Source organism: Molothrus ater, chromosome 1, assembly GCF_012460135.2.
Source record: "Molothrus ater isolate BHLD 08-10-18 breed brown headed cowbird chromosome 1, BPBGC_Mater_1.1, whole genome shotgun sequence".
Taxonomy (NCBI): domain Eukaryota; kingdom Metazoa; phylum Chordata; class Aves; order Passeriformes; family Icteridae; genus Molothrus; species Molothrus ater.
In genome coordinates this window covers 134,507,100-134,521,996 of record NC_050478.2, presented here as the reverse complement: position 1 = coordinate 134,521,996, position 14,897 = coordinate 134,507,100, and the positions used below count along the sequence as shown (strand labels likewise).

General features: G+C 34.3%; 1 protein-coding gene across 1 annotated transcript in view; it reads right to left on the bottom strand.

Annotated features, from left to right (window-relative positions):
• The window catches only part of MMP16 (matrix metallopeptidase 16), a 176,474-nt gene that overhangs the window by 28,494 nt on the left and 133,083 nt on the right, over positions 1-14,897 (bottom strand). Inside the window, exon 7 of the mRNA XM_036402619.2 lies at positions 2,214-2,352. Coding sequence (XP_036258512.1) covers positions 2,214-2,352 — 139 coding nt within the window. The remainder of the gene's footprint in view (positions 1-2,213; positions 2,353-14,897) is intronic.

Here is a 14,897-nt window from a genome sequence, read left to right as displayed (position 1 = left end):
ACCTGGATAAGGCACTCTACTTGCTCATCATCTTAGCAACAACCAGCTTGTCAATTTCTAGCACCTCTGGAAGGAAGACATGTAACCTTTTCCCAGGAAATTTTGTGACGGAATAGAAGAAATGAGACAATAATCATTTACCTACAGTCTATTTATATATGTTTCTGTAATCATGTTCCACAAGGCAGTTGAGATCCTTGGAACAGGAATTTTCAAGGATACCCACACAGAAGACAGCTGAATTTTTTGATTCTGTAGCAGTGGAAAAACATGAATTACACTGATAGAAAACATCAACAGTTAGATATTAAGAGTCATGAAGACATGGCAGAGAAGCAAAAATATTTTTTTAATTGCACAAGGAAATACAAAGACTTTAGCCTTGGCAAATAAGGGGATAATACAAATGTCATTGGAAAAATAATGGAAGGAACTTTGAAAATAAGTCATATTGAAAAAAAAAACCCTACAGCAGAATATCCAAATATCATATGATATCAGCTAGAAGGCACAAAACTAACTGGTCTGAAATCAGATAGCGTAAGGTGGGGATGATGTGAAAGGAAAACACAATTCTGACTTCTAAAAGCACAATCCTGCTGTTCCTGCTTGCTTTAATTAATCTTGATTTAATTTCCCAGAGAAAAATGGAGAAGTTCCCTCCTCCTTCTGTTGTTTGAGAAGTTCCCTCCTCCTTCCCTCCTAACCCATAAACTACAGGATCAGCCTATTCCTTTAAGACCTAACAAGAGCCAGTCAGCAGTGGGTGAAGAGTTAAATAATGATGAAACATATTTCAAGGTCATTGGGAAAGAAAACAAGCAGCTATAATAATAAGCTTGATCATTTCTGTCTGGAGCTCAGATAATGGATCCCAGCATTATCAAGGCAGAAGTCTGGAATGCCAGGATAGCTACTTTGCTCTTTGTAGAAGTAGTGCAAAGGAATAGCTACAGAATAATATTTTTATCCTTCCATGTCCTACAGACCTAAAAATCAAGCAGTGGCATGGAGATTTGGAGGTACCTTGATCATGATTCCCAACCATATAAACTTTCCAGAGTTAATGACTTGAAGTTTATTTTATGGCAACAGAAGTAAAGCATTTTCTGTATCGAAAGAGAAACTGCACTACATGTAATATCATTTTCCTTATGATTCACACAAAAATACAATTTCACTTTAAGTAAAACATAAACTTCATTGTACCATTATGAAGTGGTTCTGCATGTTATGAAATATATTTATTTGACATTCCCAAGATTGTTTCCGTAGTCAGTGCAATATTCTTACTCCCCGTTAATCACTCCACTTCTAAAAATGAATTAATTTCTTTTTCAATATAATAACTTTAAAAAATCTACCTTTATTTTGTAATGAGTTAAAAAAATTAATCACTCACAACACTAAATAGCTGAATAATTTTTCACATATTTCTTTTCTATTCAGTTTCTTCTTCTGTCAAATGATTATAAAATTTACTTTATGCAATTTGAAGATTTTGTCACTAAGTATGCATTGTTAAACATATAGTATAACTTTATCATTAAATCTAAATAAGGTACATGTTCAAGAACTTTAATTTTGAAGAAGAGCTGATGTCTGGAGTGAAATTTGAAAAGAATTGTTCGCAAAAATTTGATCTAAATCACCTATTTCCTGGAGTTTATACTCCTTTAAAAACACTAAATACACATCTATGAAAAAGATTATTTTTCCCCACATGAAGCTCCAAACATCACAGGTCTTAGATGAAACAAATATAATGCAGTACAGTGAGGTATATATAGCAGAGGTGCCATTTTAATATCTAAGAAATTCATTTGTTAAAAGGAAGAGCAAAGAGAACTACACAAAAATGAATAATGGAAATGTGTTCATTGTGTCTTCCTAAAACACATTTAAAAAATTATTTCATAACAGATCACTTCACTTCTATGTCTTATATTTATACTTTCAAATTTTGATTGAATACGTAAGAACAAATGACTCTATATTTTGATATCATAAATTAATGTAATTAATTTTGTAATTATGTAATCATAAATTAAAATGTAATTGCCAAGCAAGAAAATGTTAACTTATATACTCATCATTTAGATACCAATTTGCAATAAGATTTATAAATCATTAGTAAAAATAAACAAGGTGTGTTTCAAGAAATCATCACACTCAAAAGTGTTACGCAAAATCTTACTCTTGTTCTTTCTTACCTTTAAAGAAGACAAAGTTCCCCTCACTGTTTTCATAAACTGCATCAATGCTGGGAGGCAGTCCCCTCCAGAAGTAGGTAATCTGCATCGGGTATCCATCCATCACCCTGTTGTTCCTGACTCGCCAAAACCACTGATCCTGGAAACCAAACATAAACTTCTTACTACATTTATATGTATTCAGCTGCTGTCTTGAAAATACTGAACCTCCTATCATAGCATTTTTGGAGCAGACCTTTTGCTGAGTGGATAAGCACATTGTGTTTGCATTTATCTCACATTACAAATGTTTCAGTACTGGTTTTTGCTGAGGTGGGGATAAGCTACACACGTGAACCAGGTGTTGGGAGCAGCCACCCCTCAGCAGAACGTACAGTGTGTTGTATGAGATGATGTAACTCTCTCAAGTTCATTCTTATAAGGGGCTAAATTTAAAACTTTTGGTCTGACTGTAAGTGCTTTTAGGCTGAACCATATGCTTATGTGAATGCCCAAATGGGACTACATACAGACTTTGAAGACCAATTTATTTTGCAGGTCATTTTTTGCAGTGGCTGCTAACAGTGAAAGGTTGATAGATATATGTGTAACATTACTACATGAGTCCAGTAGGAACTATGCTTTGATGACAATTTTACTGTAGTGAAGTTTAACAGTCTTTCCAAGTGACATTAAATAGAATGGTTAATATTACAGCCATATATATATATTTATATATAATAGGTGCTAAATCCAGCTAATCCAAAACATGGCACATTAAATCGGTATCAATAAAGATATTATCACTGTACTGCTTCAGAACTGTTTCATTTAAAGTTGAAGGATAGGTTAAGTATTTAACTTACACACATTTGAACATTTTCCAGCATAATTATTATGTAAAACAAACCCCTTTAACAATAAAGGAAGTGATGTTCTGCCAGAATCTGTCTTAGTTTACATGGCAGTTCTTCCTCTGTGTAATGAACTCAGATTTCACAGTGCATCAAAACCTGTAACATCATAAAGTCAACAATTATCTTCTAGAGAATGGGTTATATTTCAGACTTAGTGATTTTTGGAGTATGCCTGCATTATAACAAGACCAATAAAATTATATTTTGCAGATTTGGTATTGAGTTGTATGTCAAACTGTGTTTCATACTTCATATTGCTGACTTGCAGTATAATAGTTAGAATATTCTTATCTATTATTTGTTCAAATTCCTTAGCAAACCAATAATTTTTCCTGCTATACTATTAAAATCCTAACAATAATACAATTATAGCAAAACTGGAATGTTTTTTTTCATTCTGCATATCCCCATGAATTTGTTTTTAAATCTGTTTATATGTATACATAGATGCATATGGGTCATTGCCTTTAATGTTGAAATATTCCATTCTGAAGCATAATTGTGAATATAACATGCAGTGTTCTCTCTTCTGCTGATGGAATCTCAAAGACTTCTTATTTTCTTCATCTATTTTCAGCATATGTACCTGTCCTTGCAATAACCAGGGACAATGGGGTATAGCTCATCAGTAAGGATCCTACAAGTTCCCACAAAACTAACATTTTGAAAATTTATCGTTTTAGCAGTTTTATGGTCTTACTTAAACAGACAGAGGCTGGCATGTGATTTGTCAATAGATATCATTTCAGAGAATCAGCAAATGGAAATGTCTGACTTCAGAACTGAAGGTTTGGACCATTTATAAGATTGGGGAAGGTAGGTGTTGGCAGAGGATGATAGAATAATTTGTTTATGTAAATTTAATTTTCCTGGGTGACTTTCCTATGAACATGCTGGACTCAATGGTTTTAGACTGACAGAATTCAAACTCTGGAACTCAAGAAATGCAGCATGCAGCTGTAAAACATGCCAAGGATCTTTCTGAAATATCAGATGAGATAGGCTCTGCTTATAGAAAGAATGCCTCATTTCAGCATATATATGTAAATGTAATTAGTTTATCTTAAACAAAGTTATATTTACCAGCAATTTTATCATCTGCATTTTGATAAACTTACATTTACTGAGAGTATTTTTTGACAAGAGTTTAGCTATTATTGAAATTCAAAAGAGACATTGTCCAAGTCAAAGCATATTCACTCTAATAAAGCTCTTTCACACTTTAGGCAAATAGCTTGAAACAGTTTCTCTGGCAAAACACTTCTCAGCGTATTTGTTTATGTTGAATAAACACAGTTTTGTCTCTTTTGAGAAATGGTGTTTGTTGAGAATCCCTTTGCCCTTCCCACTGTGTTGTTTAAATATGCTTTTTATTATTTTGTTTCCCCAAAACACATTAACTACAGCAAACAGGTTGAACATGACTTGTCACACACAATCCAATGCAAAGCCTGACAAATGCATACATTGATTGCATAGATTTTAGTGTCTTTCCTTGCAGGCTAGCAAATGCCTCTTTGTTGGCATCTGTAGATACCCAATTGCTTCAAAAATATGGATCACTCCTGTGCAGCTGAGATCTAGCATAATAATGGATCATTAAATATTATGACTATAGACATACCAAATAAATTAAGCCTGGGCAATTATTCCCAGTTCAAAAAACAAAGCTGATACAAACAAAAATCAACACCTAATTAAGATAGAGCAATATATCTAAAACCCAGAAAATGGTCATTGAGTGAGAAGAGACTGTAAGATGTTTCAGAAACAGTATGATGGATAAAGAGTAACAGTCAAATGAAGAAGCAGTAGCAGTCACTCAAAATGAAAGTTTTGACATTTTATTTAGAAGATGGGATATTTTTGAGAAAAAAAGGACAAAAGAGTTTGTTTTCTCTAAAGCTTTTTAGAGAAAACAAACTAAACAAAGGTTATGCATAAATCATTCTGCACTGTTAGTAAATGTTTCATTTTCCAGTGCATTTAAAGAGGCTAAAATATAGCATATTGTGTATGATCATAGCATATAGCTCCCTCATAAAACCACTTCTTTATTAGCTCAGAGAATTTTAAATGGAAGAGAGTATTAGAGAAAAAAAATCTGGCTCGTAATGCATAATTTTCATAGTTTGCTAGTAGATACAGTCTCCTCCCAGTCTTAGAATATACCTTTTTAGTGATGATTGTGTTAAATTGTTCTTTATGTTTCATTCTATGAAAGTTTAAATACTTACTCCTATGAATAATGAATTTCCATTTCAGTATTTATTACCAACTTAAATGTATTTCAGATTCCTTAAGGGACACAACTGATGTGTATGAGAATTAAAAAAAAATCTCCAGGTATTTTGGTTTATCCATAATATACAAACTAGTAGAGCCTTTAGTGCAAAATTAATGGACCTTTCTTGTCTAGAGCACCTCATTTTCTCTTATGTCACTGGACCAACAACCATTGTCAATGTTAAAACATTCATTTGCTACAAAACGTCTAGAGCTCTGGCATTTATATTATACCTAATGAACTCTATCTACGATTCTGCAATGACATGTGACACTCTCACTCAAGGTCGAATGATACTCAGTAAAAAAAGAAAGACTGCCCCCTGTGATAGACATTCTAAAAAACCCACAACAAGCTAGAAAGAAGGAAAAAATCAGAAATCTTTGAACTGGTACCTTTTTTAACTACTTGGAAATAAAGGCAGGTAAAGATTTAAGGCAGACAGAGAGGTGCAAAACAAGGCCAAAATGCTACTGTAAATTATATTATTTTGACTATGACTATAAAAATGTGTGTGAACCTCCAGTAATATTTGAAATATCCTTGCACTATACAGCAAAAATCTCTGTGAATTTCTGCCTGACTTGATGTCTAAGTGTATATATATGGTGCTGTTAAGAGTATTCCCCTAATAGGATAGAGTGAGATGCAAAATTTAATAGCTACAGATGATAGGGAAAGAAGTTTTACTATTTCTAGATTCCACGGGATAACTGTTTGGCCTATTTAATTTGAAAATTAATTGAAAAAGGAAAAGCCAAATAAGCATAATACTTCTGCCCTAAATAAATATCAATCAAATCAAATACTAAATTTCAACCAATACTGTAGCTTAATATTATTGACAAAATACATCAAGGTATCATAGTGGGTCTTGTGTTCTCCCATAAGCATACTCTGATCATGTGCAAAAGCAAGCCTCTGTCAATGGAAGATTAAACATACCCAGGAGCTAAGCAAAACAGCAGCAACAAACTGACACACTCAGACAAATGAGCATCCTTCTACTTTTTTCATCTAAGCATTGCAGAAAAAAAAAAAAAAAAGAAAATAACCAGTGGCAAATACTATACTAAGATATGTTACAACTTTAAATTCTTCTCTTAGAGAAAAGGAAGAAGAGTTCTGGTTCTATACAGAGAAGCTGACCAAAGGACAAAGCCTTTTTCAAGACTGTGATCAAGGACACAATAAGGTTCCCCTACTATACACCTTTACAGGATATTAGGAAACTGAATTTGGGAAATGAAAGGTATAGTTATTGTATCTAAACCAAGATAAATTTGGAATATCCTTTTAAAAGTCTTGATCTAATCTCAAAAGGCACTTTTCCACATCTACTTTATCAGGTTGTGAATTTCATCAGGGAATCTCAATGTTGGTAATAACAGCCCTATGGCATGTGGAATTAAAGCCTTTGTCTCTACTCATTTGGGGAATTCCAAATAAATATTTCTTTAGTAACATCCATTTTCAACATTCTGAATTTGGAGTCTATAGCATTTAAGTCGAAGGAAATTACTGCACAAATTAGGAGGGAAAATTTTTTTGAGCAACTTTCTGGGAAAAAAAAATTAATGGAGCAGAAAATACAAGATACAGTTCAGGGGATTAAGGGCAGGAAAATTATCAGCACAATTCACCTATGAGAAAAATAAATATGAATTTATTTTTCTTTTCTGTTTTGCTTTTTTTCTCAATATAGAATTCGCAATGAAATTTATAGACTAGGATTACTTCAGTTCCTACTTAATCCCATTGTAGAAAACAATTGGCTCTGTTGAGACCAGAATCAGACATTAAATAGATGCTACCAATCTATCTCATTGTAGGAAACAATTAACTAAATGGACTATTTATACACACAGAGCTCAGCTCATTATGAAGCTGGTTCACATTAAGAACAAACAAAGCTCCTTTAAAATTGCAAAGGACTTTTATCCATTCATTAACAGATGGATGTACAATGCATCACTTATTTGAACTTATAGAAACATTTCATCTTTGCTTATGTGTTTGGGACAACAGCATGGTTACCCAATTAGAACAGGGTGTAAAGGTTGTCTGAGAGCCACAGTGAGAAGTCAGAGCATTAAACACCACTCAGAAAAATATCAGCACTTCCTATGTTGAGATCCTGAACCTCCTGCTGATATCCTCACTGGAAATGAGACCAAATAATTGGATTCAAAACAAAGATATGCAAAAACATTGCCAAATACATGTTCTGTTTCTTCCTTACTTTCTCAAGCAAGGAATTTACTTCTTTGATGCCAGTTATTAAAAACAATTATATAAATACCAACTATTTACTGTTGGTATCTAATCAGACACTGGAGAACTCCTGTAGACAAATTAAAACTGTTGTTTGTTATGAACTTAATTCTTTTCCTTAACAAAATTTTATGGCTAACTAACACCATGAACAAAACTATTAACTACTGTGACTCAGCATAGAGCAAGTGAAAAACTAGCAAATGTTTCCCATTGTTGAATATGGGAAGTGCTAAACTGAGATTGGTTTAAAGTATCTGTCTTCAGCTAAGCTGAGGTTCACTGATGTAAATACATTTTCAAGAGAAAATATTATGTAGCGATTCTATGTAGGAAATCTTTGCTAAGGGGTATGCTAAGCATTTTTTCCTAGTGTCTGTTCTTATCTCCTTTTCTGTATTACTGACACAATAAAGTGATGTCAAGTAATTTATTCAGGGTCCAAAATGGCCTTATGTTAAAACCTGTCTTCTTGGTATCTTATTCTGAGTCCTAACTATTGGCCTGAATAGTCTCTTTCACTCATTTGAGATATGTCAAAACTGCTTTTCATTGTTCATGCTGAAATCTATAGCTATGCTTTAAAAAAAAAAAAAAAAGAAAAAAAATTAAAAAGCTAAAGCAACCCAGAAATTAGACTTCAAAGATCAGGGAAATATGAAAATAATCCATTTATTTTTCAGAAAAAAAGGGTTACGGCATTTCTTATGCACTCTGACTCTCGTCACAGGAGAAACCTCTAGTTCTCCTCCCTAATTTGTAAACAGCTGTACAGATCTCCTCATGGACCGCATATACAACAAAATTGCAATGTGCAGTCTTGCTTATCTGAAATCTGGTTTATGCACTGCCAGAACAACAGGATGTAGCAAGAGGAACTGTGACTGAAGCTGGAGCAAAAATACCTCCTTTACCCTCAACATCATTTTCTGAAGTACAGTCAATTAGCCAAAACACTGGCAATCCCTCTGAAACCTATCCTGAATTTTTGTAGTGATTTCAATAAGCTGCAGTCAAGTATTCCCACTTCTAGTCCTGCACAGTGACAGATCCAGGACGCAGAATTACTCCTCCTTCATTTTGTCTTTTGATTTCTTCCTTGGTCTCTAATTTTCCTTGTTTTACTCTTACTCTAATGAGTACTTTGGTCATTTTTTCAGGGTGCCAGTGCCCAAGCACTGGCAGAGGGAGCAGCAGGGCTGACCTGTGCTGGAATTCTGCAGGGAATGCCTGAGCTCTTCAGCCAATCTCCTGCCTCTGTGGTAATACCTTTAAGAAAGGGCAAAAGCATTGCTCCCCATTCAGAGGTCTTTTTCATATTCAGAACTGTTTCATGATCAGTATCAGATCTGAGAAATTTTTCATTTTGTTCCCAATATATAAATACTGAACATTTGAAGACAAGAATTCTGGGGTCTTCACACTTTGAAGATCACCTATTCATTTTTAAACTAGATTCTGCAAATCACTCCTTGGTGCTATATTTTTTCTATTTGAAAGACAATATTAATTGTTCGGCTACTTAAAGCAGTTATTTTGTCTAACGTCATAAACATAAAAAGAATATAAAACTATTAATTTTCTTAGAACTGTAGAATCATAGGAATATTAAGGTTGGAAAAGATCTCTAAGATCTAAAATCATCTAAGTCCAACCTTTGATGGAATACCACCATGCCTACCAAAACATGCCTCAAAACATGCCTTTAATGTATTTGTGATACTTATTTTTGTTGTAATATGTTGTATGTTCTCTAATTATCATGTGTATTACAAGGCAAATATGTAAAAAGTACACAATATTGTGAACTTACACTACCTCTTCCTAAACAATATATAACAAAACATTCAGCCAAGTACCATGTGCCATTTGGTCATTTGCTGTGCAGAAATTATTTTGGACATCTACTTGGTTGACTATTATGTATTCAAATACTTCACATGATTCCTTGAATATTGAATGTATAAGACATACAAAGAAAAGCATTTCTTAAAAGTAGACCCTAGGCGTAAAAAAAATCCTCAAAGGCCAATATTTAGACCCTAGGCGTAAAAAAAATCCTCAAAGGCCAATATTTATCATTTTTTTTTATAAACAGTCTTGGTATTATCCAGAGTGAACTGACTGAGAAAGTATCTCTTTCAATGAAGGTAGTGAATGTAGCCTGCTTGCAGAGGCATCCACAGGCATGGCTGTAGTTCTTGTTTGGAAAATAACTTGATTGAAATCCTTGCCCTTTCCTGTCACTGTCCACCTCAGTGCAGAAAATAACTGCAGTAACTAACTTACTTTTTATCTATGTTACAAAGGTCATATGATTGCTGTTGCCCAGTCCAATTTCTAGCACAGATGAAAACTCTTTATTAAAAAAAAATTATTCTCTACATTTCTAATTAGCAAATTTATATTACTTTATATAGAAAAAAAATTCTAAAATAAACATCTCTTAAAACTGCTCTTAATATTTGGTGTTCTATGGAAGTAAATAATTTAAAAATACTTTGATGTAAGTTTGTTTAATATTTAATTTTTTAATACTCTATTCTCATTTTTTATATTTGTTTTCATTAGTAAATTATTCTTTGATTATAGCTCTTATTTTAATTCTTTCAGTCTTATTCAAATATTTTTAATAATTTCTTCACTATGAAATTATATGTGAACTTTTTATCTATTTTTTGATGCATATCCATCTGTCCTCTATTTTTCCTGTGCAGACAGTACCAATGGCATTTTAGCATTTCTTTCTTTGTATACATTAACCTTTCAAAAACATCCTGAAGTAATCAAAAGCTGTAAGTATTTATAAAACACTTTCAGCTCAAGGAAGATCTGTTCTGCAGAATTCATACAAAACATGCTATGGAGTTTTTGGCTAACACCAGTGGCTGCATAACACTAGATCTCACATTGTACATGAAACTCCATAAATTTGAGACCTCTAACAACACCATGGGTTGATTTGGGCCTTCTATGGGTGGTTACCGTGTACTATATCTCCATCATATATTTTGAAAGAGAACTTGGCTCCTCCTGGAAAATCTTCCACATGAGAACTTGTCCACTGTATCTCTTCAGATTAAAAGTATGACAGTAATAGACCTTGCACTATGATGCAGCTGGAGATGATTTTGCTTTTTCTGATCTGTCCCACAATATATATATAAATGGTGACAACTCTGGTAATTAATGTTTTATCTTTACCAACTGAACATGCTATTTTTTAAAAAAATAACAACAACAACAACAAACAACAACAAAAACAAAACCCCAAACAATATCTATTTGGATGGGTTTCTGTATTCCTAACTGAATTGAACATTTTAATTCATTCTGATTTTGCCCAGATAACTAAACTGACTGAGACATTATAAAATGTTCCCACTGCCACATGGTTATGATCCAATAAGAAGAAACAAATAGACAGACATAAAAGAAGCAAAATAAAGACCTGCAATGACATCAAATCTAAGCTTGCAGCCAGGAATCTCCAGAATGTTCGAATTCCCCCTAATGCTCTGTAGGTATCAGCACAAGGCCATGAAGTACTGCACAAAACCTTTCATCCATACAATGAACATTAGGCCTTTACAGAGCAGCTAAGTGTTTATTTCCTCAGTAGTGATTGCACTTTGAGACTACAGAACCATCTGTAAATTTTCTTGAATCCACTTCTGTTGCCCTTTCCCACAGGGAGTTAACATAAAAGCAATGAGTTCCATGAATTCATGGAGCAGTGTTGTGTTCTGCATCATGGAAAGATAAGAAAATTGGGCATTTTTTATTACTAAAAAAAAATATACCAGTTTTCTTGGTGAGAATCTGTAAATATTCTAACGAAGATGAGTCAAGTGTAAAAAAAACCCACAATTTCACAAATACATGCATCTGTCTATGTCATATGATACAAACAAGGGATCTTTGATACATCATCTTTAAAATCAGGCAGGTATATAGAAGGGAATAAACAATGAAAAGGGGTGAAAATGTAGTTGCATTATGGTATGAGCTTTGTAGTAGCTATCCTTTTCTCTTTATAAATAATACTGGAAAACACCAATTTGGAATGTAGATTGGCTTCTCAGAGGTCTGCATTTATATAGGTTATGTCAACACATGATCGTGGTTCTTTGAAATATCATGGGACATGTCATGAACATCATTTGAATGAGTCAAATCTCCTTTTGCATTGACCAACACCTACTTATTGATATTTCTCTTCCAATAACACATTCTACTTTTGATGCACTCTTTGGGGAAACTAGATAACCCATTATTTTCTATGACAGTTTGATAGCTTAAGTCTGAAAAACATATGAGCCTCTAATCTATTTGAAAGCTCAGTAACACTAATTGTACAACTCTCTCCATCACCCAAATAATCTTTGATATAATATGTCATACACTTCACTTTTCTTCTATCCTTTTGCAACCTCTTTTGCCATTTCATTAAAAAAAGATCAATAACTGTGGACTACCTTTTTCTCTTTAATGAAACTGTCAAAAAGATTTCAAAACGTGAAATTTTCTAGGAATAGAGCGAGTATGAGCATAACAGCATTTTCAAGATTCTTTTCCCTATCACAAAACAGTATTTCCTATCACAAAACTATATTGCCTTACCAACAATAGCACAGAAACAGAAATTTCCTTCCTGAAGAAGAACAAGTGTACCACCTAGGATACTATAGAAAATTTAAGGATTTTTTTCCAGAGTTGTTCATAGTTTATTTTTCTATCCATCCTGGTCCATGAAAAGAGAAGAATAGTGGGGTTTGTGTGCATACATTTCTTCTGTAACTTCACATATAAACCTGGGAAAATCATTCAGGACAGACTTAGCTTTCTTCAAACAATACTGACCATCCTCTGCAATGAAATCAGAATAATTTGGGTTTTTTCCCTACTTGTCTACCCTTATTACTCCATCACTTACAGTATGATGCTTCACTGTCTGCCAGAGGTGAGCAGATTATTTTAAAAACTATAACAAATACGTCTGAGTCATCAGGCTCTCTGTAATGACTCAAGCACTCTCTGATAAACAAAAAGGTCACATTAGAGCAAATTCAACTATCTTTCTTAATTTACACCCACAAAATATATGGGGTGTTAAATGAGCAGGGAATGGAGGCTGTGATAAACAAAAGTTACAGATAAAACAAGAGAGGGTATGACCTTTTTCACCAAAAATTTCCAGAGACAGACAGCAAAAACACTGACAAAATTCAAATGGAGAAATTATGAATAAGCCAAAATCATACTTATTTATAGTTTCGTTAATCCAGATAGATATTCGTGGCAAAGCATGAAGATTAAAAAACTCCAAATAGAATAGAGAAGGATTCACCTGGTAAAAAAATAATGTGCATCTGCATGAATAAGATTGTGACTTGTGATCTACAGCATATCTATGAGATCACTTAGCATAGTTTTCAGCTAAACGAAGCTTCTAAATCTGTTTTCATGTCAAAATAAAATAGAAGTCATTATCATTCACTCTTGTTGGCCAAAAGCTTTTGAAGATGAGGCAGTGACAAACTATGTGTACCAGGATTATCCAAAATCAAACAAGTCTATCATTGATACTGTAGGACCACAGAAATTAGTACTCCAAACATTCTTTTCTAGATGTAATGAAAGATTTAATTTCCTTTAAGCACTGACCTTTTTACTAGAAAGAATTATTATTATTTATCACTATATCACTTGTATTTTCATATTTCTGTCACATCCATAAATTCATATTCATATGCAGATATGTTTATTTCCATATGCAAATGTATGTCCCAGCCCATGGCAGGGAAGTTGGAATAGATGATCTTTGAAGGTTTCTTTCAACTCAAACAATTATGATTCTATGATTCTATAACTAATAATAGGAAAACATTTAGAAGGAAGTAAGGGGAAAAAATAAAACATTTAATGAATAAATGAAACATGCAGTAAAAATACAACATGTGAAATCAGCTGTGTCACTAACCCTTATATTGACATTTATTATGTCTCTGGAGATCTAAAATAATCATGTCCCTCCCTTGAATCTTCACAATCCATGAAACCAAATTTCATGGTTTAGCACATATATGCCATTCAATGTGATCCTACATGCAGATGCAGTATGTCCTCACGCTACCACTTACCCTGTCTCTCTGCCTTCTCCACACTGCACATTGCATGAAATCTCTGAGGAAACCAGAAGAATTTAAGAGTGCATGATGAGTCATGTCAGAAGGACAGGTGAAAGCAAGAGGGAGTAATTAAAATATTTCCTCCTGTTTCCAGTAGTTTAGGACAGTTCATACATAAACAAGATACTGAAGCTGTTCTAACCAGGATGAGGTTCTCAAGATGATATCTCACTCTTTAATACACTGTTTGAAGGAAAATCAAAGAGGACCTACAGTACTCACACTACTCATTTCAGGGTCATGCCACCTCTGTCTACATATGCATGCCTATAACAAGTGGACACTGAAAGTGCCCCAGTGCAGAGCAGAGTGGGACAATTCCCTCCCTTGCCTGGCTGGTGATGCTGTGCCTGATGCACCCCAGGACAGGGTTGGTCCTCCTGACTGTCAGGGCACAGCTGGCTGAGATTCAGCTTTCCATCAACCAGGACCCCCAAAACTCTTTCCATGGCAGTCTCTCCAGTATCTTGTTCTCAAATCTGTCTGTACATCCTAGTTTGCCCAGGTCCCAGGTGCAGAATCCAGCCCTTTCTCTTGCTGAACTTCATATGGTTGGTGATTGCCCAACCCTCTAATTTGTTGACATATCTGCAGGGCTTCTCAGTCCTCAATGGAGTTATCAGCTCCTCCCAATACAGTGCCATTGGCAAACTTAGCATCCCTTCAAGTTCTGCATCCAAGTTGTTTGTGAAAGTGTAGAAGAGAGCTGGCCTTAAGATGTAGTCATGTGAACCCCACTAGTGACTGACCACCAGCCTGATGTAACCCCATTTACTATAGTCTCTTTTTATTGTCCCCCACATTTCTGGGCAGCTTCAGCCCCGAGGATTCTCACTAGCTCTCAGTTTGTCAAGTTTTGGCATGCCATCCCACTATTTATCACTGTCCATTGTTTATCACTGGTTTTGTCCCTTTTCCCCTTCCAATGTAGTTCCAAGCTGTCAATGAGCCCTGGTAGCTCATGTGCTAAGGTCCTTTCTCTCCTTTGAGAAATGTGCTCCTTTGTCCTGTAGGTGAGTGCATGAGGGTTATTTTG